This window comes from Solanum tuberosum, unplaced genomic scaffold (genome assembly GCF_000226075.1).
Source record: "Solanum tuberosum cultivar DM 1-3 516 R44 unplaced genomic scaffold, SolTub_3.0 scf00180, whole genome shotgun sequence".
Classification (NCBI taxonomy): Eukaryota; Viridiplantae; Streptophyta; class Magnoliopsida; order Solanales; family Solanaceae; genus Solanum; species Solanum tuberosum.
The window spans coordinates 1,101,789-1,128,445 of record NW_006239107.1 but is presented as its reverse complement, the minus strand read 5'-3'; the positions used below and the strand labels follow the sequence as shown (position 1 = coordinate 1,128,445).

Here is a 26,657-nt window from a genome sequence, read left to right as displayed (position 1 = left end):
GGGGGGGGGGGGGGGGGGGGGGGGGGGGGGGGAGAATTATTGAGGGATTCATAATAATTCCATTTCCACCATTAAAGCAACAACTATTAAAGTTGAGCTCTGTATTAATAATAATTTGTGCACTAAAATGTTATTCCTTAAGAAGTGAGTTCTTTAAAAAATTTGTGTATTTATAGGGTCTATACTTATATAACATATAAAATAATTTATTTTGTCATATTAAAATTATTTTATTGATAAATGTAGTTAAATGATTTTGGAAGATAAAAGTCTTAAGTTGAGTATTTTTAATTCAAGGGTATAATTTGAAAGAAACTTTTTGTAGAGTTTTATACCAAACACAAGATTAGATGGGAAGCAATGAACCAAACACTTGATAAAAAAATAATCCATGCACTACTAATCCTTGCGTTACTAATCCCTGCGTTACTAATCCCTGCGTTATTAATCTTCGTACCAAACAACCCCTAAGAGGCTCACAATAACTATTTAGACACATATTGAAAGGAGAAATTCAGTCAAAATTGGTATCCATGCTCTCTGGGCACAAGAAACTACTATTTGGTGAGAGAGAATCATTAAGGGTTTGGCTAGTGGCTTTGATAAGGATGTAAATATCCAACGATCAAGAGGCACAAAAGGAAAAAGTAAAGCTCACCTGTTCCTTAAGTTCATTGATATTCAAACAGGCAGTCAAGATATTAAGTGCGGTATCAATAGCAGAAGCAAGTTCTTTTTCAAACTGGCGTCGCCTATCTGGTCGAGCAGCTATCTTGTAGTTGAATTCCTCCTGTGTGAAGACACGTCCGTTACCAATATCGTTCAAGATTTAAAGAGAAGATGCAATGTTTCCTCACAAAAGGCAACAACAAGGGCATAACCTTGCAACTCAAATAAATTAACCTAGTCCTTTTCAGCAAATATAAAGCACAGTAAGAACCAATTGTTTACCATGTGATTTAATAGAAACAGTGAGACTAATACCTCAGGAAAAACTCTAAGAAGTTCCAGAAAACTCGGTATAAACTCGGGATGAGAATTCATTTCATCCCTAAGCCAGTTTATAATACCACCATCTCCCCAATCATCTGCAGGCACATGAACAGCCAAAGCAGCCACTGCAAGACTAATCTATAATAAAGCATTTAGTACAGAATCTTTTAATTGAACTCCACATATTGTTTATTTGACAAAAATATCTAAAGTTACCTGTGTTCTAACTTTTGGGGGACCCTTATGAAATGTTTTCAACAAGGTCTGCAGTTTGAAAATCACCAAACTCATAGTCAGGAGGAAAATATAACATTTGATAAATCTACATACTTATTTCTACTTTATTTATTGATAAAGTAATAAAATATTATTAATGAAGGGCATAAATACCCGTATACCAAGAGGTAGGGGAACCTCACAAAGAGATATGGTTGTCTACAAAAGACACGTAATCTTCTATACATAACGGGGTCTCATGGATGCATCAAAACATAATAAAGAAAAAGAGGCTACTACTAAGGTGGAATATGTAAGTTTATGAAGATATAGAGCAAAACCGACGGCAGCTGATGTAACTCATCATACAAGTTAAAACAGTTTGATCAATAAAAATATTTATCTTCCCAAAAAGAACAAGTTACAACAGTTTACTTTTATGGTTTTACCAAGCTGGACAACTAAGCCACCACAGGTATTGGAGCAAAAATTTTCCACTTAAACTAGGACTCGGCCATAGTTACACATAAAGGAGTTGAGCTGTTAACAAGCACAACACACCAATTATTTGGAATGTTAAAGTTTAGGATCCAAAACAATTTCCCTTTAAATGTACATTTTATAATCATATTCCTCTTCTTGACTGTACCTCAACCCAATTTGGTATATCAATAATGTTTGTAATCATTCTTTATGTTGAACATCAAATGTATTTCCGGAGTACATTTAGATGAAAGCTCTCCTGATTCAAATAATGGTAATGTTTTAATTCCTTATAGATTGGAGCTTTACACAGCGGGTCAGTAGGAGGAAAACCTGTGGGGTGGGGACCCAGAATTTGTTTTGTTTTTAATTACTGTGGTGTAGGTGCAGAAATTTGTTGTACGTCTAGATGACTTTGCCAGCTTTGTCTACTAGCGGAGTATACATGACATCTTCAGTTATCTAGACGATTGGTTAGACAGTTTAGAAAGAAATAAAGAGCACCTTTTTGTATACCCTCTTCTGTAAAGGGAGTAAAATATAGTCTACTTATCAGTTATGAAAGAAAATTACAAGAATGATACAATCCTACAATACCCGACACCTAGCCAACTACATTATTGATGGAAGGCAAACCATCAAATAATTTTTAATAATAATGGAGCCAATCTACTAGTTTCTCTGTCCTAATTTATGTGACACAGATTCTTTTTTAGTCAGTCCCAAAAAGAATGACACGTCTATATTTAGTTAACTTTAAATGCCCATTTTACCCTTGATTAGATGATTTATAGTCACACAAACATCTATGACTTATTTAAGACCACAAATTTCAAAGGTCTTTCTTTCTTTCTAAAACTTCATGCCAACTCAAACAACATCACATAAATTGGGGCGGTGGGAGTAATATTTTTTCCCAATCACTTTCTTTCGTGTGAAGGAATGACTCTAACATTATACCGGAACATGAAAGTTTCCTAGGAATAGAAAATTTCCAGTTTTGATCAGGCGAATAACAAGCATTTATCCCTAGGACCTATTTCCTTATATTGTTAGTACTTAATATGTACCTTATATAACACAAAAGAAGCCAAAACACAATTTATACTCCATGAAGGACGAAGAGGAATCAACTTAATCCCACCTACTAGGCTACAAGCATCGTGCAGGCAACAGTTATCTACAGATTTGATTCACAATTTTGTGTTGCTAATAAAAGTAACCTATCTGCTGGCAATATGAACGAAACTGATAAATTTCAATATTATCAGACATCCGAGTTGTAAATATTAATTATGTCGAGATGATAAACTCGCTCACATTCAGAGAATCCCGTAGAGGACGAAAAGCTTCAGAAGGTAGTTCTTCAAAATCCCGTTGAACCTACCAAATCAGATAGAAAATGCCTGTATTAAATTGCTGATAGAAAATACAGACAGATGGAAACTGATATCTTTTAGTCGAACATTTCAGTAGTTTTTACTTGTAAATACATCATAGAGAAACTGATAAGTGAATAGACTTCCATGGACACTCAGTATAAAGATTACCTTGCTTCTGAGAGTTTGAGAACAGAATATTAAAGTTTCTTGATTGCTAGATGCATCATGAAGCAGATTATCAGCCACCTAATCAAATACAAGAAACTTAGTAAATTGACAAGCACCATTATATCCAGTCAGATTACAGAAAAGAAAGGGAGAGAGAGAGAGAGCGCTAAAATAAACAGAAGCTAACAACAATGTACACCTCAATCTCACAAACATTAAACCAATCTATCAACTACATCCCATTCCAAAAACTAGTTGGGTCGACCCAACCGTATGACTCAGTTATATCCTTTGTGCCTATGTGAGGCAGCCTAAAAGAAACATCAATGTCAGGTATGGGCACATAAATCTCATGAACCTAAAAAATAGCAGCTGAAAAGGAGACTATATTGCATATAATTAAACTGCTTACAGAACAATATCCCCCTTGTCACTTAATGTGCTCGACATACCTTTTCTCCTAGCACGCAGACTAATCACGACAATAGGCTAGTTATTTGCTTCTTCTACATGGTCAAGGCAATCAGTCACATTTAAGTCAACAAACAGAAATAGAGTAGTAAACAGTGTCACATTTATGCTCCTTAAATCAGACATAAAACAAATCGGACTGAACACAAATGGTCTCCATTTGTCACTGTTGTAGTAGTCAGACATAATTGGCCAACAACTTTTTACTATCCTGTGACACGCCAGCACATGTGAAACAGACATTAATTATTAATAAATCCATGTTATGAATAGCACAAACATATTAGTGATGCACTTGCACTTCCTTTTTTCCGTTAACTTTGTAACCATTATGGCAGCAAAACTCGCATAGACGCATACCACCAGCATACTCTTGATACGCTCTTACAATAAGTTGCTCGGACATGGGTGCCCGTTATGAGTGTGGATGTAGAGGGAAGATAACAATTTAAATTTTAAGATTCGTGGGTACAGATTCAGGTATGGACACGGTACGGGATTTGGTTAAAAATATTCAACTATCTAAAATAGAGTTATAAAACTATCCTTAAATTACGGTGGACAATTATTAGGAAAGTATTGCACGAATATTTGAGAGCAATTTTGAATCTATATATTATTAAGTACAAATGAATATCTGTATTATTCTATTGGTGTAACATGACTATTGCAAATGATATAGAGGCCATGATACACTTCTTGAATTCATTGCACATTCAATAACTACGTTGACCTATAAATATCTTTCAAGTGTTTTATAATTGCAGACTCTTAATACAAATATCTTTTACGATACAAAAAAACATATGCCTAAATAATGATTTCACCCTAACTTTTGTTTTGATTTCAGAAACCATTGTATCTGTCTCGAATCTCTCTATCAATTTTGGCCAAAGGACGCAAAATCGATGAGCTATTTCCAGTATGGATCCCGCACTCACACCCACAAACATGTCGTGTCGGTATGGGTGCGGAGCCGAAGTGAAGAGTGTCCGCAACTTAGCTCTTAAATAATTTGTTTGAGATAGATATAGCGGAGTTGGCACTAATAAACAGGTAGTAAACAACTACCGGCCATCAAAAATTCACGACTTTAAGATCCACATGCTTTTTTCAGTAATGGGGCGGTCTCATGAGATCTATACCGGCCCAACTAGGAGGTCTACCCATTGAATTCTATTACATACATGTCCACATTGAATAGGCTAGGAAATGAAAGGAATTTTCGCATGGACAAAAAGAGTGAATTTCCCGAATTAAAAATGTACCCACGTTCTCTTTCTATTGGACATGCATGTCCTTCCAAATGCTCAAAAACTGCTATAGAATAGTAAACACTGTCGCATTTATGCTCCTAGAATCAGACTGGACTCGAATGGTCTCCATTTGTCAACAAAGAAGTTGTGGTAGTCAGACATACATGGCTAGCAACTTTTGACTATCCTGTGATACGCCGTCACATGTGAAACATATTGATTATGAATGAATCCATGTTTTGGGTACCACATACATATTAATGATGGACATGCACTTCCTTTTTTTCCATTAACTCTGTAACCATTATGACAGCAAAATTAAAACACTATCAGAGTACTCTAGACACACTCTTAAATAATTTGTTTGAGATAGATATGAATTTTCCGTATTAAATCTCTACCTATGTTCTCTTTCTATTGGACATGCATGTCCTTCCAAACATCCAAAAACTGCTATAGAATAGTAGACACTGTCGCATTCATGCTCCTGAAGTCGGACAAAACAAATCAGACTGGAATCGAGTGGTCTCCATTAGTCATCAAGGAAGTGGCAGTAGTCAGACATGATTGGCTAACAACTTTTTACCATCCTGTGATACGCCATCACATGTTAAACAGACATTGATTATGAATGAATCCATGTTATGGGTACCACATACATATTAATGATGCACTTCCTTTTTTCCCATCAATTCTGTAACCATTATGACAGCAAAATTCAGACACTACCAGAATACTCTTGATACGCTCTTAAAATAATTTGCTTGAGATAGATATGAATTACCCGAATCAAATCTGTATCTACATTCTCTTTCTATTGGACATGCAAGTCCTTCCAAATACCCTAAAACTGCTATTTGGATACCTTAATAAGACATGAAATATTGCCATACTGAACTTGATTGGCATACAGAAATAAGTGCTGGCTTCTATGCTGCTGAACTCAAAGGACTACTTATTGACCAATGATCCCTCCTCAAATCCAACCATCAATCACCACAGAAAACACATCTTCCATTTCCTGAGCCAACCAAAGTTAATAGTAATCCCATTATAGTATAGTCTTCCTATATGCACTCAAGTTTATTCAAAGTATCCCAATGGTGCAACGTTGTCGCCTTCTTGGAAAAAAGGACTGCATTTTGCAGCAACATAAAGAAACCACTATTGATTTAACAGACTCAATTGAAACTGTACAAATGAAACTCAAGCAATAAAAATTAATCAATCAATCAAGTATGCCACAATCCCAAATCAGTTGGATTCCATTCGGGTCAATCATAAAAAATTCCTTTTCTTTTTTATAAACAGTAACTTTGCAAAAAAAATTGCTTTTTTCTTGCCCCCTTGATAAAAATAAAAAACTCTTGATCAGCTCAGTAATGGCACACTCAAAATCAAAAACCCAAATCCCACTTCTCTAAATAACTGAACCCATCTGATTAAACTTAAAAAAGATCCAACAATAAAAAGGAAGAAAAAATTATCAAACCTGCCAAGCATCAATAGTTCGTTGAAAATCCTGTAGCCATCGATCGGCCTGCATTCGAACGGCGTCGTCTGGATGATGATACAGTGCATTTAGGGCTTCTTTAACTGTGCTCTGTAGCTCCATAGTTCTTCACTTCAACTCCCAAAAAAAAAAAATCTCCCCAAACTCCTAGTTCTGAATCGGCAACACACACACAATACTTCTATAAATCGCCGCTTGAATTAGGAGTTGTTGGTTTTGTAGTTCCGTATACACAGAGTATATCGATAAGACTTCTCTTTTGGCGCTTTCCTTAGAGAGGTTTGCGTTAAGTGTCAGTGAATGAGCAAAGCACGGAAATGGATGTGTAGCCCAACTGTTCGACGAAATTTTACAGTGACTACTCGATTGGTCGAAAGGGGGAAGAACTTTTGAATGTAAAGAGTAATTAATCCTAGTTTAGTTTTGTATTGGTCCTCAAATGAATATTCAAGGAAAAAAGACTATAAATATTCAATGTTGGTGTTTTTACTTCTTTATTTTTTAGGTTTTTTCTTTTTTTAATTCGGCGGCTCGCAAAAGTTAATTATAGTCGCTAGTCAAATATGTAAGAAAACATATATTTGTAACGTATAAAATAAGTATGTATATAATGATATAAAAAATAACTATATTTATCGACTATTATTTTGGTGGGCAACTATACAATGTAAAAAAAAATCACATGTGTACCAAGTTCTTTTTTGTCTTCTCTATGTTGTATATGATCAAAATTTCTTTTAAATATATATAATATGTTAAAAGAGTATTTTTTAATTATGTAAATAAACGTCGAAGTTTTAAATCTTGGAGCGAAACTCCTTCATTCTTTTTCAAAATGGACGAAATATAAACTCTAGTCGATTATTTCCTACTATTAAGTGTAGCCCTCAAATTATGTAATGTATATGTTCCGTTATCTTGCCCTAACGGAAATTACATCTAGTATCAAATTGTCATAATTTGAACGATATAACCCCTTTTTTTCAAAAGAAAAACCTACTACGAGAGAGAAGAGTAAATTTGATTCTTACAAATTATCGAGTTCAAGTTAAATGTAGGAGCAAATGCATTGGTAGTTCATTCAATAAAATAAGCCAGAACTATCACTTGGATTAGTTGGCACTATGAAGTTGAACCTTGCAAATAGTCACAACCTATTTGAAAGTTCTCATTTGTAAGAATCAAAACCATGAGAGTTTTTCATTATCCATAGATAGATCATAGATGTGTGTGTAATATAAATGCAAAACTATGTATGTATGTTTACATATATACTGTTTAACAACATTAGCTCTTCATTCTTCACTCGACTGGCTTCCGGAATCTAATGGGATCTTCTTAATGTGGATCATCACGTACGAGTGTTACAAGTCATTCAATTGGCAGGTCCAATCGATTCATGGCTTGATCTCGATTTGTTCCATTTGGACTAAGCTAAGGTGAAAAGCTTGTTGGATTATATCAGAGTTGTCTGGTTCCATGCCAATTTCACCTGCAAATGCATTTGGTTAAATGTGTTCCACAACTGAAAATGCATTATCAATAAAGTTTTGTTAACAACATCATCATTTGCGCCTCAATTCCAAGCGAGTTGGGGTCACCACTAGAGTTCAGTTGTAGGCTAAAAGGAGCATTAAACTTATTTTTTGAAATTGGAGTTGATTTCTCACTCAACAAATAGTTATTATCTTGGAAAGTCACTTTCTTTTTGTTGCAGAAAAATCGAATCAAGAAGCAAAGTGACTTTCTGAGATAATAACTATTAACCTGAGTGACCAAGAAATCAGCCCTGCAACATTTATATGATTCGTTGCTATCTATGTTAGTTCTTCCCATTTATCCTCCTCAAAGAAATTGTAGTGCCTCCGGGAGGAAAATGCAACATCAATGTAGACAAAGAAGGAATTTACTGCAGAGAAATCACCTTAATTGGATTGACGCCCTGCATCTGCATACTCCGATGAGGTATTAGACGTGTGTCTAAGATTCTGCAGATGTTGAGCTATCTCAGTCAAGAGTTTGCTTCCTTCATCACCACTCTGTAATGTCATGGCAGCATGTTTTAAGAAGCCACTTTCTGCTTCTATGGCTCTCAACCTCTCTCGTATTAACGACACTTCTCTTGTAAGAGCGACCTTATTTTCATTTCCAGCTATCAGCATTTGAAAACTAAGGTTAGTGTATATGCAGTCTTTGAAACAAAAAATGGAAGTGTTTAACTTCTCCACACTGGTTTTATAATACATAATTAGTAAGAGGATAACTGCTATAACAAGTTAAATTGCACCAATAGTGTAAAATTTCTTTGCACCGTCAGTATATATATGAGTGTAAATCCGAAATGAAATGATGAAAAGAAATAGGTTCATGTACCTCTTTGCTCGGTCATCTTTGGTTCTAATGTATGAGGTCCTTCTTCAGGAGATATTTGGATTTTCTCTACGACATCCGTCAACAAGCCCATAAGATATGATCTTTGTTTCTCAAAATCAAGTTGTGATTCTTCCACATTCACCCCTCCATTTTCCCCGGGACATTCAAAAAGGCGCTCGTTTACTCTATGATGATCTGCTTCAAAGGGGCTGGCACAATCTGATCTCTCACTAATAGATGATAAACACTGAGATTTCAGTTCTTGATAATCTTCATCATCATCAACTTCACAAACCTCACTACCTATTGTCTTTATAAGTCCATATTTCTCCCTATAAGTTTCGAGTTCAACTTGTAAGAGCTTCATCTCGTCCTCTTTCTTTAAAAGATCGTCGTTCATGAACTGCAGAGCCTCTTGGTCATATTCTGCTTGTTCTTCCATCATTCTCTGATACTGAAAGGCTTCCATTTCAACAGCTGCTTTCTCCGCTTGCAAACGAGTGATCATTGCCATTGCATTATTAGCTGCAATAGCGGAAGCACTTCTTTCTTCATCCAATTCCATGTATAGTTCCACAAGAGACTTACGGTCCAAACGGACCTGTTTCTTTAAGCGATTCAAGACGTCTTCTTCTAAATCACTCGGTACACTATTCATGTCGTTAGCCTCTGAAGTGAAGTCAAGTTTATCACTAATCCATGACTTCCTTGGCCTATGATGAGAGAACCTAGGACTTGCTTGAGCTGAGTCTGATAATGGGATACCAAAAAATCTGTTTCTTGTATTATTTGGAGTTTTGCAAGAGGAATCAATATGTGTGTCCTCAGAATCTGGTAGCAATGGCATAGTAGCAGCTTTCACATCCTCTTTACCTGCAATGCATTAAGTTGTCATAAGTATTTGTGTCTCACACTTACATATTTACACTGACATACAGGGGTGGAGCTACAACTTTGCCTGCGATTCAGCAGAACCTACTAGCGTTGGCTCAAACCCGATATTTGTGTTTAAAAATCCACTTATAATGTATAAATGACTTGAGTTGCGGTTTCTAGAATCTTGAACCCATAAACTCAAAATCTTAGCTCCGCCTTTGCTGACATACAATCTCAAACCAGACAAAACTAAAAGGCTTTTTTTTTCCTATTGTTAAACAGCAAAGAATGATGAGGAAATAACTGACATGAATGAAAAGATTGCAAAGACAATTAGTAGAGTCACCTCCATGTGAGGGGCCTTCATCATCTTGTGTGAACTTGAGCTCCGTGTACCTAACACTGCGAGGCGATTCTAGATGGCGTACTTCCTCAATATTTCTCCATGCTCCTAATAACGGTGCTCTAGGAGAAGCGCGAGGAGATGGAGCAGGAGCTTGAGAATAAGACCTTCCATTTATCGACGCATTCCTGGCAAATTTTGACCTCATTTTTAGAGGCTCTCCACAACAAGAACACCTCGCAACTACGCCCCTCTCAATTTGGATGGCCTCATCTAGTTCCTTCTTACCTGTTCTCACAGAAAGTCTTGCATCATCTCCAGCAAAGCAATCAATGTCCTTTTTCAAAACCCCAGCTAGTGATTTATACCTGTTGAAAACATAACTAATTAAACAAGCGCGCTCTCTCTCTCAAACAGATGAGATGGTCACACAATTCAACATTATATCAAAAGTAAGTAGAGTTTCGACTCAAAATATCACCATTACCATTACCATTACCAAAATTCATAAAAGAATCAGGCCTACAGTACAATTGCAGAGTCAGGATTTTTCACTAAGAGAATTCAAATACATGAAAAAGTAAACACATAAAGATACTTAACATGATACTTCAGACATGGTCTACACATGACAGGACGTGTTGAAAAAAACAACAACTAAGTAAACAAAAATGTGTCTTTTAAGAAATTAAGCTTTTAGATAAGACAGTCGCAGTACCTCTCACAATCAGCATCTCTCTCTGTTGCAAATGACAAAAGACAGCCTTCACACATATTCTTGATTTCAGAGAGCTTCTTATGAACATGACAATATGCAAGTGCAGAAAGGTCCTTCTTATGAACCTCACAAATGGATTCATTGTAATAGAAACTCGAGTTCCTATTAACGAGAACATGATCAATCCTCGTGCAAAGCAAACACGGGATATTCAATTCGAAGAACTTGGCAAATTCATTGGAAAAGAATGCAAGAAAACCATCAACAAAAAGGACAATGATCAACACCCATTCAAGAATAGCATATAAGAAGAAAAATGCAAATTTGCCCATTTTTTTATCAACAAAGCACTTGAATGAACCTGAAGCCATTAAAGGTTTAATCTAAAACAACCCAAGATTCAAATTAACCCCAGATCATGATCTTGGTTGGTAAATTAAAATTAACAACAGATGATCATGATCTCCATTTTTGTGGCTCCTGCATTTGCATTGTTTATGTACAAAACTGAATTGATGATTCAAAGGTTTCAAAAAAGTGAGATAATGGCATTCATTTCAGCTATATACAGAAAAAAAATTACTTTTTTTTTTGGTTTTAGAAATTAAAATTGTTTGGTTGATTATTTACCTGAACTAGTGGTAGTCCTCTATCTTCGCTCAAGTCAATGCACAAGTGAACTTTTTCATTTACTATCTTTATTCATTTTACAAAGTATTTGTGAATAAAGATGTTCAAAATTTCACTCTCCAATTATTTGTATAATGCATTACATACATTGTTTTATGACATTAGCCTCATCAGAGACGTAGCTATATCCACCCCAAGGTGTCCAACTAGACACTCTTTGTCGGAAAATTACGTCGTCAAATTATACGTTTAAAGATATATATTTAAAGTTGGACACCCTTGACAAAAGATATGCCTTTGGCATAGTGGTAATGGGCGTCTATTTGAATGAAAGAGTTCCAACTTTAGGTGTGCACAAGTAGACACTTAAATTTATATAAAGTTGAACAAGTAGACACATGAGTCCTATATGACATAATACACGTACGATACCATGTAGGACACAAATTGTCATGAAGATGTCATGTAGGACGTGTGTGTTCATTTGTTCAATTTTATACAAATTTAAGTATTTATTTATGCATACCCAAAATTGAAGGTCATAAATGTAAAATGAGACCAAGTTAAAGGACATATTTATGTATAAGCCAATATACAAGGTCAACGAATATCTTTTTTTACCCCTCCATAGTAGCTCATGCTCCTTTTTTTTTTTTTTTGCTTTCTTGATGACTCGAACTCATAGCTTTAGAATAGAAAGTGAGGCGTGTTTACCATCCTTTTGCTTTCTTGATGACTCGAACTCATTACTTTAGAGTTAAAAGTGAAGCGTGCTTGCCATCAACTTTGTGTTGTCGGCCAGTAGTAAATAAAAAAACAGATGGCAAAAGTGAAAAAAGGAAACGTCGCCTGAGAGATTCGAACTCTCGCGGGGAAACCCCATGTACTTAGCAGGCACACGCCTTAACCACTCGGCCAAAGCGACTTCATGTTGTTGCAGCTGCTATTTTGAATTTAATACTGATGTTTTCTTCATTTTGGAGATACTTAAACCAAAGGCTCAATTTCTTATACTAATAAATAAAGATAAATTTCGTTTTATCATTTTTGTAATGACAAAGATAGATGGCCATGAAAATTGTGAGGATTTGAAAAAAAATAGTTTTTGTTTTCAAAGGGATAAAATAATATTTGAAATGTTGAAGTTGTTTTTTAATGTTTGTAAGTAATTTAAAGTCAACATTTTTTTGGTGATTTTTGAATTTCTAAAAATTGTGAAAAAGATTTTATGACCAGATGTATTTTTTGGAGTCCAATTCTAAAAAAAAATAAATCATGATCAAACGCATCTTAACCTCAACTAGGGCAAGCACTTGGGTAAACATTTGACGCTTCATCAATGATTACAATGCTTACCTCCTCACTAATCCTTACATTGCGTTACTAAATTTTTTCATTAAATATGAATTTATTTAATATGTATGTACTGTGCAAGAATCCATGTTCTGAATAAATATCTTTTCTCATAATAGAAGCGAGATTGAACTGACGTACCGTATAGAAATTATAATAGAACTGCAGTTGATTGTTTCCTTAACAAATGTACAATAAACTACATAGACAGCACATTTTTACCAAAACTTTGGTCTATATTTCACCTCAAGATTTTAAACTAGATTCTTCTTTTTGTACAGTAGTCTTGAAAAGGAGTACATATATCTTGTGATCCATAGAAAAATACATGAAACCACCAATAGAATGTGTTACAAAAGAACCAAAACTGGTCCCTACTATACAATGCCATGCTGGTCCATACACTTGATCAAATTCCTGAAAATTTTACAGAAACCACATTCAATCCAATAAATCACTTCATTCAAAACCCAAATCTCAAAATCAACCAAAAATGCATAATTTAACATTACTCACTTTATTTTAATTTGTTTGTCTTTTTTTTAATTCCGAATGTTTCTTTTTCTTTTGAGCATAGGATGTTTCGGAAACAAGTTTCTCGAGGTATGTTGTTGTTTCTTTTCAGTTTTGACAACTATTTAGAGTAACAAGATTAAATGACATTTTAAAACTTCTGATAAATTAAAACCAGACAAATAAATTAAAACCGAGAGTATACCTTTTTGAGGGTAAGTGCAAGAGCTTTAGATGTAAACTTTTCCAAGCTATCACGAGTCTTTCTTGCACAATTGACAGCATGAATCTGCATAAATGGTGGCATGTCTACAGACATAACTTTCACACCACTACAAGAAAAGAAATCAGTCAACTCAATTTTTGAACCACAAAATGATTTCCTCCTTCCACTATTCTTCAATAATACTGATAAAGATTGCTTTTTTATCTCATCAAACCCCTTGAACCTTTCAATTTCTTGACTTTTAGACAAATTAACAAATGCCCTTTTAACATCTACTTCTTTGTGAAACTCTTTACCCTTTTGAGGTACTTTCTTGATAATTGCCTCTGTTTTCCCCTGTTGGCTCTTTGACTTGGTCAGACCTGAGCATGAGGAATCAAGAACTGATGAACCAGTCCAAGATTTGGGCTTTAAGTGTGTGTCAAGTGAATATGATGTATGCCCAGATTTAAGGATTTTGTGATTTGCATTGAGATGGGAAAATTGATTGGAGATGTTGTCTATAGTACTCTTGGAGGTAAAGGGGGTGGGTTTTGGTTGCTTTTTGAGAGTGGGATCCATGGAAATGGAAGTTTTAGGATTATGGTCTGGAGCTGCTAAAATGCGCCTGTGGGTGGTGTTGTTTGCCATGTTGTTTTGGAGAGATAAGTTTGTCAAGAAATGAAAGAAAGTAAAGGCAAAGTGGAGAGAAAGGGGTAAAGAAGGATATATGATGTTGTAGAAAGTGGAATAAGACTTGTGAGAGAGTTAAAGAGGGGAGAATGATACAGCTAAATTGCGCCGGGTGCAAAGGATATGAAGGGGACAATCAAAAAGAAATATCGTGTTTGACTTGACATATCTATCAAGGAAATAATTACTAATATAAGTATTTTATCAAATTATTCATATTTTAGTAGAGTATTAGGTTTTGACAAATAATTTGGAGAATAAGTATTTAATGTTGAGGGTAAAATATGAAAAAAAAAAAAAAAATTTCTTGATATGTCAAAAGTAATAAGAAAAATGAAAATCTATTTTAGATATAAGTGATAAATAAAAATGAACCGGGGGAGTATATTTAAAAAAAAAAAAAAAGATGAAGTATTGAAAGGGGAACTTTTTGACATCATGCACTTTTTTTGTGCAAAAAGCATGTGGAGTCACTGAAATGGGTTCCACTGGAATTTGGTTCATCTAAAAGGAGATGTCCATTCTAACTACTTCACATTAATTGTTAATAGTAAGATCAATTTTGGTAACTTATATCTAAAAGGAGATGTGCCTTCTATCATATATTTATTTATAGGAAGAGTTGATTAGACGAACATGATGCAACCTTTTAACTTATCGAAGATATGATTTTGATAAAAAGTTATGAAAGATAAGATATGAATTAGGATAAAAGGTTAGTAGATAGTTGAACGTTGTCTCACTTATTATTTTGTACTATTAGTTGCAACATTACTCTTCTAGTTTCTTGTTCTTTGATCTGTACTTTAGTACTAATTTGTTGTAGATACTATTCATTCATAATGCTTTAGTATTTTATCGTGGCTTCTTCATTTCTATTTTTTTTTTCACAAACTACTTTGATATGTTTTTTTTCTTGAGCTGAAGGTCTATTAAAAATGAATCCATCTAAATGCTAAATGAGAAGTAAGATATGCATACATACTATTCTCCTCAGACTTAATACGATTATACTATGTATATTATTGTTGTTATTAGTATTACTTTCCTTCACCTACTTGTAAGAGTGCACCACTGTAGGAAGCAACCTGTCTTTTCAAGTTCATGACCAACTGGCATACGTAATTGACAAATGACCATGGCATGGCTGAGAAAGTCATTCTGAATTACTATGCAATTTAAATTCAAATTAATACTATTACTTTATCGAAATAGTTATACCAAAAGAATATTTATTATCCCTTTCATTTATAATTCTTGATATTAAATTGATTATTTTGTCCAAATAATGTGATTCCCGTGAATCATTGATACAAAAAGCAAATAAACGGTCAGCAAAGACGAACCCCCGACAGAGGCTCTCTTTGAGTAGTTGGTGAATTTTAAAAAATTTACTTCTGGAGTGTTGAAATGTTTGTACAATCCAAATGGAGCAACATTTTAGTCTATTTAAATGCTCCCTTCCTTCACTATTTAAATATTTATTTCTTGATGACTTTAGAACTAACACTGTTCCCTACTGTCTATTGGAAACAATTTGTCTATCTCTACAATGTAGGAGTAAGATCTACATAAACTCTACCTTTTTTCAAATCCCACTTCTGAAATTACAATGTATTTGTTGTTGTTCCCTACTAGCTATTGCTTAGATCCTACTGTATATATTTCATAAACAATATTTGATCTACAAAATTTCTTGAGAAATAACCTCAAATAAAATTATAAGTGATGGAATTTAAGTTCCAGGTTCGAGCAAGTTGGCAACCAGCAAATATAATGTTTAAGTGTGACCATTTCATCTAATAATTCAAGCTATCAAAGAGTGCAGCACAAACCCAATCAAGTGCTGGCCTGACTCCTTCCCGAATCAAAGCAGTAAAAAGAGAAATTTTTATAGTACACCACAGTGAGACTCAAACATAGGACCTCAGTACACAGCTCTGAAATAGAACAATGTCTTGTGAACACAGAAAAATATAGCCAGAAAGAATAGAAAAAATGGACCATAGTATGATCACTAACTCAAGATTCAGCAACTCAGTCATCATATTTATGGAAAGCAGATGACAAATGACAAACTCAAAACGAGTCAATTTGTATTTCCATTATGTTGCCACTTCTCAAGAGAACACACGGAGTTGATCCTACTCCGAGTCTCTGTCTAATACATTTAATATGTTCTGTCAAATTTCAGGGAAGAATCACACACCAATGACATACTTCATTCGGGATCTTTGAGATAAGGCATTGAAATCTGAATGAGGACAATCACATTGTTTAACAAGTAATAGAACTTAACGACTTAAAAGCAAAATGGCATCACATATGTACATAGGATATTCATTTCTAACACCTTTTAAGAACTAAAAACATAATCAGGGAAACTTCATAAGGACCAGATGGACACACACCTAGCCAGATTAACAGAAATACTATACTTCCAACTAGAAGGCACCAGACTTAAGACACTGCATCTTCACTACTACCTTTACAGTGAATGAGCAATTTGGAACTACAGAATGATTTACAGCTTCACAGATTAGCCAGTTTGAAACTTCGAATGAGGTAGAGAGAACAGAAAGCCAGCTGACAGGAGGAGTAACAACCACTTGCTAGGCCACCTTGACACGTAGAAACAACCAGCACAACTTCCAATTTCATGGGCTTGCAAACCGATCCCGAAATGCTGAAGTGCCGCCTGATGCTACAGGAGAAGGAGAGGAGGCAACAAAGTTCGTTCCAGATAGGGACATTGGGGGGAGATTTGAGAGTTGCCCTTGCTGTCCCGGAGGTGCAAACCGTGAAGGACTAACAGTAACTCCAACAGATCGTGAAGCGAGAGGAACCTGAAAAAATAGACAGCAAGTGAAAATGGATTTCTTGAACTAGTGAAATTTATCTAAGCTATTACATACTATTTAAGAATTAGTTTTCTCATAAACCAGTTGGCTGATTTTTTTATGAACTGATTTTTATCTGATTCACTAAGAGGGGGAAGCTGTGGTGTATAATTAGCTCCCTGCTCCCCTGACTCAAATTTTTACTAGATAAGCTACTTAATGGTAATCTCATGACTTTTTTTTTACTGGTTTATGAGAAAACTATTCTTCATCTGCTTGCATATCTTTTTTTCTTATAGCTGTTTTCTTCAGTGTCTTGTCACCTTGCCCTACCGTTTCACCCTATATATCAAAGTAGACCTCAAAGGAAAATAGCCTCAGGATACTGTAAGAACTATTTAGTTAAGTAACTAGCAAATCAACTAACATGTGATTAGGAAAATATATTGTTGTTCATCATTATAATTACAAAGGACTACTAATAGCTAGATTCTAATATATATCTACTTTTAATTTAACAAATAGTCTACTTTGCGAAAATTGGAAGAAGTTAAAGTTAGAAAAGTCCTTGCAGGTGGAGCCTTAAACTATACTTGAATAGGTATCTGATAAAGTGCCCATGCTACATGGAGTGAGAAAACAAAACAGACCCAAGATAATTTTATTCACTACGGATTATCCAATTCTATAGTAGTTTCTACGGTAGCCTGCATATTTATGTATAATATGAAAAAGATCTCTAGTGAAAACCAGATGTAAGCAACTAATGCAGTATCAGCAGCCTTCCTCCTAGTAAAGCAATTCGTCAAGAAAAGTATTGCCTGATCTTCATCTGGAGCTCCAATAAAAACATACCCAGTTCAACTGGGCCAATTGTAATCCCAAAAGTGGGGTCTGAGGAGGATGGTGTGTACACAGCCTTACCCCTACCTTTTGAAGGTAGAGAGGTTGTATCTACCAGATACACGACTCAGGTAAAGCATATAAAAAACAAGTATGCAAAGCAAATACAATAATGTAATACTAAAATCGAAGTCATGCTGAAAACAACAAAGAGAGCAGTAGCAACACCAAAAAATTTAAAATAACGGAAGCAAATGAAACATCATGTAATATACTAAAATCGAAGAATAAGATAGTAAGAGAGAACTAGACAACGCTCGACCTACTAACCTTCTACCCTAATTCTTGACCACCATATCTTCCAATCTAGGACCAAGGTCATGTCCACATTAAGGTAAGCTGCATGAGTCATGTCCTGTCTAATCATTTCTCTTGAGACTTCTCGGTCTACCTCTACATCACATTACATCCACTATAGCCAACCTCTTACTCCTCCTTATTGGGGTGTTTGTGCATGTTTCCTTCAAGTTCGAACCATCTCAGCCTCACATGCCTCATCTTGTCCACCAAGGCGGCCTATCCCGCAGTGTCGTGGATAGCTTCATTCCTAATCTATCACTCTTAGTATGCCCAAACAGCCAACTCAACATTCTCATTTCTACTACTCTCATCTTCTATACATGCGAGTACTTGACTAGTAAACACTCCGTCCATATAACATAGCTAGTCTGACCACCACTTTATAAAACCTACCTTTAAGGCTTGGTGGTACAATCTTATCATAAAAGACACTGAATGTTAGCTTCTATTTCATCCACCCGCTCCAATACGATGTGTAACATCATCGTCTATCTCCCTATTTTCTTGAATTATTGACATGTGACTTGATAAATAAGACTTTCTTTCTTTGGGATGACTTGTTTCAATCCTAACTTCCACATCTACCATGTGTTTTACGTCATTGAACTTGAACTTCAAGTATTTTGTCTTAGTCCTACTCAACCCGAACTCTTTAGACTCCAACGTCTGTCTCCAAACTTCCAACATATGGTTAAGGCACCTATTGTTTTGTTTTTTTTGAGAAGGTAACAGTCTTGTATTATATTCCAAAAAATCAAACCTGCCACAACTTGTTACAGGTTTACTAATTACAAATAAAAGGAGAGTATCAGGAAGATCTTCAATCCTAAATAACAAAAATTACAAGGTGCCTAAAGCATTCATTACTGATTCTAGATCTTCCATATACTCCTGTTTACACCAAAAATGAAATAAAACCAAGCAATTCATCTTCATCTTCTGGATGCTGTTACTTTTGTTCTGGAAGTATCTCAGGTTCCTCTCTTTGTTAACTCTATCCTGGTCTCATTAATCCACACTGTCATCTGCAAAGAGCATATACCATGGCACTTTTCCTTGGATAAGTCGTGTTAGTACATCCATCACCAAAGCAAATAGAAATGGGATATGAGTTGATCCCTGGTGCAACCCCATCACGACGGAGAAGTGATCTGAGTCTCCTCCCACTGTCCTCGCTCGGGTCTTGGCTCCATAGTACATGTATTTAATTGCTCTAATGTAATCTAGATATATACCTCTCGATTCAAGTCTCCAAACATCGTACAGCCTCTGGAACTTCATTATTTACAAAGAAAAGGAACTGAGAATTTCACATCAAGGGGAAGTGGTTGAAGGCTGATATATAACTCCAATAATCCCTCATCCCACATGTTAATTCCCAGTTTGCAGTGAAGAAAATGGCCACCATGTAATTTTTGCTCTTACAACTAATATTAACAAGGTAAAATAGCACATAAACTTCTTCATTATATATATATATATATATATATAATGTATCTTTCCTTAGTCAAAGCACTAGATCCTTGATTATGGCATGTGCAAAGTAACAACATCATTTATTGCAAGGTCCAATTAGTCCAACAAGTGGCAGAAAATGATTGGAACAGCTCAAAAAACTAGTTACAGCTGACACACAATTGTAACAAAATTTCATGTCCAATAGAAGTTCAATATGGGGTCCTTAATTTTCAGCACATGTTGACCAGGAGCACACATTTCGAGATGCCTTGGACATGCTTTTATGTCAGAAAAATTAAGATCTGCTCCATTGAGGAAGAAGATAAGTAGAAGACTTTGGTTCAAGGGAGTGAACCAGCAATAATATGATGAACTAACTTGCGGTCTTGCACATATTGAATGTAGTTGTTTTCATGCTATCAGCTTTACTTAAAACTTTTTGAATCTTTGCTAGAACTAATTATATTAGAAAGAAAATTAAAACTCTCTTTTTCCACTCCTGGTGTTAGCGCCACAAATGAAAGGCCAAAGGTAACAATGCATGCATAGATAGGGAATTTACCACATTATAGGGGGTCTTCCTCAGTTGAGAATCTGAAGATGGTGATGTACTGCTCATACGAAGCAAATTCCGAGAAAGTGTGTTCTGGTTGGATGCATCATCACCTCCATCTCCATCCACCTCACCAATGGGGTTACCATCCGAGCCCATTCTAGGTGTGTTTAGTTTAGTTATAGATCCAGTGTCGTTTGTAGTATCCACTTGAAGTGGGAGTGATGGCCGCACTGCCATACCTTGCATGCTCCGTCTCTTTAGCTCCTCTTCTGCATTCAAAATCTGCCAAAAGCCAATACTTGTGAACAAAAAATGATCATGCCAAGTCCTTACACAATTTGACAGATATTCAGAACAAATAAAAAATGAGACATCATGTAAAAGTTTCAATTCCTCCTCAGATTGTTTTACATTAAGATCACCTGTTTTAGTAACTGTACCAAACCATGCTTTTTCATATTCAGAACTTGTAATTTATCCTCAATCTCCTTTTTTTTCTGATTATCAGTTCCATCCTCTTTGTTGATAGTCTGCAAGGAGAGTGATAAAAAAAATAATTAAAAAGCTAACAAATCGAAATAAGAAGAAAACAATTTTGCGTTGGTCCTTATTCTAAATTATGCACCAAATGTATAGTTGACCATGATCTCAAACATAATACTTATATAATCATATATTTTGCATATCAGAAGCCTTCCACCCCCATCCCACCGCTCTCTGCTAACCACATTGGCAGTTGGGACATATTCAGACATAAGTATGAGAATTCACTATAATCTACAATGAGCCATGTCAAGAGAACTAGGCTAATCAATTTTTGGTAAATTTTAGAAGAGGATCAACTGCCAAATAACATATAAAATACAGATGAATGAATGCACAAATAAGAGGTAAGAGAAGAACAAAGGTACCAATGGACAGCAAATAAGAATGAAGACGAAAAGGAAGTCATTAGCATAAGATATTGTGCCTTTGCAGTTAATGATGCTGTTCAATCAAAATGTGTAAGACATAATTAGCACTATTCAAACAGCTGCCATATATTCAATAAGGCAATTTCATTCACCATTTCTCCTTTTTCATTAATTTAGTAAATAATACTATCAATGATGGGGAAATCCGGTATACAAGCCATTTATCAAAAAGTATAGAAACCTAAAGAAACGTATGGTTCTCTACAAAAGATATCCGATCTTCTACACAAATAGGAACCTCATAGGTACACCAAAGAGATTTTAGACAGAAGACGCTATTTTTTTCAATTTTACAGAGTCATTATCAACCCCTTCACATGTTATCCTATTTTTCTCTTTCAATATAACCCACATAAAGGCTAATGGAGCATCATCCCACGCCCTCGATCTTCTCGCTCACCTTCTGATATAGAAATCAACCTTGGATCTAACTCAATCCTAAAAGTTAGCTCATGAGGGAAGGATTGCCCAAATCATATAAAGATTAGGTAGCCCTTAACCCCCCGCACACGCTCAAGGTTGAACCTTTGGAGCGTAGACAATATAAGATGGGAGGCCCAACATCAGGTAAACATGAATTGGGATGGGCTTGACTATGATACCATGATAAAGAATTGGACCGCGGCCTACTCAACCCCAAAAGCTAGCTCACGACGGGAGGAATGGATAAGACCATAAAAAGAGACCAAATAACATTGACCCACAACGTGTGCAATGACTTAAAGAATTGGACTTGGCCCATTAAAAATAAGTGAGTAACTAAAATAGCTAGTCCATTATCCCTTGACCCATCGGCTATTAAGAAAGGAGAAAAAAAAGAAGAGGAGCGGTTGGCAATAGAGATAAAAGCCAGCAGCGCTGGTTTTAAGAGGAAGCTTTCCAGCAGCATTTCACAAGGGGGAAATGAGAGCTACAGGGAAGAGGGAAAAAAAGGAAAGGAAGCAAGAAAGCAAAAAAAAAAAAAAAAAACTTCAAGATCATAAATATAAGTTACTACCTTTGGAACCCTAAGCACAAGCTAGAGGAGAAGAATCATTTTTTTCTCTAATCACAATTCAGGTGAGTCTTTACAACCTATTCAACTAACTAAATTCTTCTTTAGGGTATAAAAGAGTACGAGTTAGGAGTGAAATGATCTTAAATTAATGAGGTATTCAGCATAAGATTCAACAGTACATCAAAAGGAGAAATACCTTGTTCATAAATGGAGATTTGAGGAGGCAATAATCTGGAATTATAAAGAAGCTTTCACTTTGGGGAAGACGTTTATTTAGGTTTCAAACTTGATGATCGAAAATATATTTTTCCCAAAACGGTGCTAAGACAACACTTTATTTAAAGTTGGCTCGGAATAACATGATATAAACACTAGTTTTGTCTTTATTCATTGAACTAGCAGTTTCATTATTGGCTATTTAGGATTCCTGATAACCTTTTTTAGAATGGAGAATACAGCCAAACTAATAAACCCACCTCGACTTAATGTTAGAGTCGAATTGGGAAATTGAAATCTTATTGCTAGAAATATTTAATTTCACGAGTTCTATGAATGATTAATAATCAAAAGTTATACCCTATTGTAAGATAATTGATACTTCGACGACGCAATTATTGGAAGCAAATTGGAGCTTTTCAGAAATAGTACTGAGTAATAATTTTTTCATAGTTGATTTTCAATTATAGCATGATTTAAATTGTTTTCTAGCATTGAAACGATTTATAAAAAACAAATCGATTACTTGCACTCGGACAAGTGATTGTATGGTCCATAATTGGATATGTACTAAATCATCTTTACAATGACTTCGACATACTGATTATCCTTAAACCTATGTTATTTATGAATTGCTATACATACTATTGGAATAAATTCTTGACACACAAAAAATATGACAACATTTTGTACTATATGGAAGATACTTCAATACCTCTGAGGTAGGGGTAAGGACTGCGTACACTATACCTTCCCTAGACCCTAACTATGTGGGATTATACTGGGTATGTTGTTGTAAGGAAGATACTTCAGGAGTAAGCTTTGCTAGATCACCGTTATCTAACGTTGAGATCACTAGACCTGGTTGCACCTTGTATAATATTTTCCTACGCTAGCAGGAAAGAACTAGTAATATGCATTCACACTTGAGCCCTCTAGGAACCTAGCTGACGGGGTAGTCAGACAACCATGATAGACTTGTGGTGTTCGAATTTACATCGATTCTAGTCAAGGTATCTCCCACTATATAAGGATATATGGTCAACCAATTTGGGGTACTTTGACCAAATTCAAGGGAGAAATTTTGGACAGATTCAATGATTTTTGTGCGCAAAACAAAAACTAAGGTGAAATTGAAGAAAATGAAATACCTTGTATATATAAATTTCTATTGTCACTCCCTTTCCTTTTATCTCCTTCCAGGATTCTCCTCTTGATCAAGATTTTCTCCTCAAGTTTTCCATATAATATCTCATAACTTGGGCTTTATAACTCTACTTTTAGCTATTTGAATTATTTTTAGCCGAACCCCCGCACCCGTATCCATACATGGATCCGTATACCCGAATCTAAAAATTTAGATCATATAGCATCTGACCTCTAGATCCGCACCCGTATCGGACACCCGCACCCGAGCAACTTAGGCTATATTGATTTAAATAAGACGTAGTTGAGGATCTTATAAATTGCATGATTCCTTATGTATGCTTGTTCCATATAAAATGTTATGGTTGATGTTATTACTCACACAGTCGGTGCAACTGAACCCCACTCCTTTCTTTTCCCCCACAGATAATTCAGTTGAGGGTGACACTTCGACTCAGACAGAGCTAACAACAGATCTGGCAAGCTCCTCACTTGCTTCGCATGGGACATCATTCTATTTACACTAATGTAGTATATTATTTTGCTTAAATCCTAGAGTTTTGCTCCTTGTGTCGGACTCATAAATTTGGTTTTGGCTTGTGTCAGTAAAGAAGTAACTGGGAACGTCTAAAGTTTTGTGAAAGCAACCGACTTCATATTTTGATATCCTCTTAAATTTAGTATGTTGGGTTCTGGTTAAACTAGTAGGTGACAAGTTTGGAATTATAGAATTCTCCCGGCACAGTGGAAACTCTGTCGAATGCCCATTTTATCCACAAAACGATTCAGAATTGCCAACAATGAGTGCACAACCACCTGAAAATGTAACAGGGGATAGGTCTACGTATTCACCCAAACATCTGTAGATGTAGCACCAACATAGGTGATGTAGCACCAACATAGGTGCTCCTCTTCTACCTCAAGTTCTCAGCCATCAATATCACTTCCCCCGCTCCTAATCAAGCAAGGAAACACACCTTCATGGGCACCCTATATGGAAAGATCGACTCTTCTCCCCATCTCATAAATCCAATGTAGCATGTGGCATTCACCATCTCTCCATTAATCATTAATTTCTGAAAGCAGTATTCACCGAACAGATTTAATGTAAGTATCCCAATCCTCGGGCAAATACACCTCCTCATCTCTAATCAGTACATGAAGCTTCTGCCAAAATAATGCTAGTCTTAAACCAACTACACATAAAGTATTACACTCTTCCATAGAAACAAAGAGTATTAGTTCTTACAAATCATCTGATACATATTTTCTTTATGACATATATTTAGAACTCCCTAAGCATAATAAACAAAAATGAGGAAAAGCTGTAGGTCATGGTTGGAGAGTCCAGACTTGGAGCAGCCTCATTGCAAAAAGGGTAAAAAACTTCATAAGGTATACACCCCCTTAACTTCTACCCTGAATTGGCTGGGATCCCTTCTTTACTAAGAGAAAACAGAAAGATGCATAAGCAAATTTTAACTAAAAGCCAGCAAAATACATGGATAACGCCATTGCAAACAAAATAGATCAATAATTGCAATTCAATACCTCCAAACCGGAGGGGTTCATCGGAACCAACAATTTCTGATCGTTTTCCAAAACCTCAAGCTTAGGTTCAACCACGACAGCAGATGAGTCAACCAATTTCTCCGGCACTTCCACATTCTCCACTCGAACATCCTCCTCCTCCTTCTCGGTCTTTACTGGGACCGAAACAGGAACCTCCTCCTCAGGTTTGGATTTGGTATCAGTTTTGAGGTTAGGGTTAGGGTTTGAAGCGGTGGCGGTGGTAGGAGAGACATCGGGAGGAGTTGGGAGGCGAGAGAGGGCTCGGGACCGGCGACGGAGGAGACATCGGAAGTCCTTGAGAGAGATTTTGGGGGTTGGCATTAGCCATCGACGTGGAGTTTCAGGTACTCTATGGAGATTTCCCTTGTACAGTGATAGTGCCACCATTTTCGCCCAATTTGCTCTTTCAATTCTAATTTCCCTTATTAGTTTTTCTTATTTATATGTTCCGGATTTTTAATCATTAACATATGCAATGGAGTAGTACATATTGAATATGAATGAGTATATAATAAAATTATTATTTTTTAAACAATGTGTCAAATCAAATACAAACGAATAAATATTTGTCAAAGTGAGTATATAATATGTTAATCAATCAATGTACTTGTTAGTATTATAAGGGTGAAAATTCCCTCGGTTTAAAAATCGAACTTCCTCCTAAATTTATAAATAATAGACTCACACTCTCCTTCCTATGACTGCTTATAGGATGGATCAGATAGATAATTATATTTATTGGTTTAATCTATGAATTATCGATTTTAAAATTAAACTAATCCGCTAGCCAACCGTAAAATATTAATTGATTGAGTAACGAATTAGCAATTATCGAATAGTTATAGTACGATATATCGACTAACTTCTTTTCTCCATATTAAATGCTTTGAGTTGAAATATAGCAATGGTTAATTAACATGGCTTATAAAATGGATAACCTATTCTTTAAAATGTAGCATATATATAACTTGAAGGTCTTAGCATTCGATTATGCCATTATCAGATCATGCTTTAGGGCCAAATCATAACATAATATGTACTTTTTCTTTGAAATCATAATATCAAATTTTCACTTCATGTTTAACATTATAAGATTAAAAAGTATTTTATTATATTTTGACATATTTTAATTTAAAATCATAAAATTCAAAATCTTTTTTTTTTTGAGAACTTTCGCAAATGGCCACTGTAATAAATTTAATTATGCTCCATAGTTATAGTTTGCATATTTATGGGTTGTAGCAACAATTTAAGCTGTCTCGTTTGTATAATTCGCGGATTTGTATAATTTGCGGATACATTTGTATAATTCAATCATTTTTGTATAAACTCGAAATAACGAATTATACAATTACAAACATCAGAAGTGTAAACAGGTTATACAAATTCCGAATTATACAAAAGTTATACAAATTATATTATACAAATTTCAAATTATATAAATGTGCGAATCATACAAAATTAAAAAGCTTAGCGCGTAAATATAGCTAAAAGTAGATCGCAAATTAT

General features: G+C 35.3%; 4 protein-coding genes and 1 non-coding gene across 6 annotated transcripts in view; all 5 read right to left on the bottom strand.

Moving 5' to 3' along the window:
- Positions 1 to 6,928, bottom strand: part of LOC102594686 (transportin-3) — a 29,940-nt gene extending 23,012 nt beyond the window's left edge. Inside the window, exons 1-6 of one of the 2 annotated variants that reach the window (XM_006354747.2) lie at positions 6,462 to 6,928; positions 3,243 to 3,320; positions 3,013 to 3,075; positions 1,210 to 1,257; positions 985 to 1,131; positions 659 to 790 (exon numbers count right to left, since the gene is read on the bottom strand). In XM_006354747.2, the coding sequence (XP_006354809.1) occupies positions 659 to 790; positions 985 to 1,131; positions 1,210 to 1,257; positions 3,013 to 3,075; positions 3,243 to 3,320; positions 6,462 to 6,584 (591 nt within the window). In that variant the 5' untranslated portion in view covers positions 6,585 to 6,928. Of the gene's footprint in view, positions 1 to 658; positions 791 to 984; positions 1,132 to 1,209; positions 1,264 to 3,012; positions 3,076 to 3,242; positions 3,321 to 6,461 lie in introns of those variants that run through there. The other variant, XM_015312036.1, reaches the window with a different exon arrangement.
- A 779-nt stretch (positions 6,929 to 7,707) lies between these two features.
- Positions 7,708 to 11,333, bottom strand: LOC102594354 (probable myosin-binding protein 5). The gene is made up of 5 exons (XM_006354746.2): positions 10,793 to 11,333; positions 10,078 to 10,442; positions 8,856 to 9,728; positions 8,407 to 8,634; positions 7,708 to 7,974 (listed from the first exon to the last, which is right to left on the bottom strand). Exons 1-4 carry the CDS (start codon positions 11,161 to 11,163, stop codon positions 8,408 to 8,410), a joined length of 1,836 nt encoding a protein of 611 aa, XP_006354808.1. The 5' UTR covers positions 11,164 to 11,333; the 3' UTR covers positions 7,708 to 7,974; position 8,407.
- A 932-nt stretch (positions 11,334 to 12,265) lies between these two features.
- Positions 12,266 to 12,347, bottom strand: TRNAS-GCU (transfer RNA serine (anticodon GCU)). Its single transcript has one exon. It is a non-coding gene; the product is annotated as a tRNA-Ser (tRNA).
- A 564-nt stretch (positions 12,348 to 12,911) lies between these two features.
- On the bottom strand, positions 12,912 to 15,346 carry LOC102594026 (uncharacterized). The gene is made up of 3 exons (XM_006354745.2): positions 15,245 to 15,346; positions 13,494 to 14,249; positions 12,912 to 13,192 (listed from the first exon to the last, which is right to left on the bottom strand). The coding sequence occupies exons 1-3, from the start codon at positions 15,344 to 15,346 to the stop codon at positions 13,022 to 13,024; spliced, it is 1,029 nt and encodes a 342-aa protein (XP_006354807.2). The 3' UTR covers positions 12,912 to 13,021.
- Positions 15,347 to 16,403: 1,057 nt separating this feature from the next.
- On the bottom strand, positions 16,404 to 25,600 carry LOC102593701 (uncharacterized). The gene is made up of 4 exons (XM_006354744.2): positions 25,128 to 25,600; positions 20,666 to 20,773; positions 20,250 to 20,525; positions 16,404 to 17,032 (listed from the first exon to the last, which is right to left on the bottom strand). The coding sequence occupies exons 1-4, from the start codon at positions 25,533 to 25,535 to the stop codon at positions 16,844 to 16,846; spliced, it is 981 nt and encodes a 326-aa protein (XP_006354806.1). The 5' UTR covers positions 25,536 to 25,600; the 3' UTR covers positions 16,404 to 16,843.
- Positions 25,601 to 26,657: the final 1,057 nt, after the last annotated feature.

Bases quoted from the DNA above. Each gene is read 5' to 3' on its own strand.
- LOC102594354 (XM_006354746.2), bottom strand. From the start codon at position 11,163: ATGGCTTCAGGTTCATTCAAGTGCTTTGTTGATAAAAAAATGGGCAAA. The intron at 10,443-10,792 runs GTACTGCGACTG...TGTTTTCAACAG, and splicing joins AGAGATGCTGATTGTGAGAG to GTATAAATCACTAGCTGGGG. The intron at 9,729-10,077 runs GTGACTCTACTA...AATGCATTGCAG, and splicing joins TGAAGGCCCCTCACATGGAG to GTAAAGAGGATGTGAAAGCT.
- LOC102594026 (XM_006354745.2), bottom strand. From the start codon at position 15,346: ATGACTTTCTCAGCCATGCCATGGTCATTTGTCAATTACGTATGCCAG. The intron at 14,250-15,244 runs GTAGGTGAAGGA...CTCTCTCACAAG, and splicing joins ACAGTGGTGCACTCTTACAA to TCTTATTCCACTTTCTACAA. The intron at 13,193-13,493 runs GTATACTCTCGG...TAAAATTTTCAG, and splicing joins TTGCACTTACCCTCAAAAAG to GAATTTGATCAAGTGTATGG.
- LOC102593701 (XM_006354744.2), bottom strand. From the start codon at position 25,535: ATGGTGGCACTATCACTGTACAAGGGAAATCTCCATAGAGTACCTGAA. The intron at 20,774-25,127 runs GTATTGAATTGC...CTCTCCTTGCAG, and splicing joins TGAACCCCTCCGGTTTGGAG to ACTATCAACAAAGAGGATGG. The intron at 20,526-20,665 runs GTGATCTTAATG...GGCTTTTGGCAG, and splicing joins TGGTACAGTTACTAAAACAG to ATTTTGAATGCAGAAGAGGA.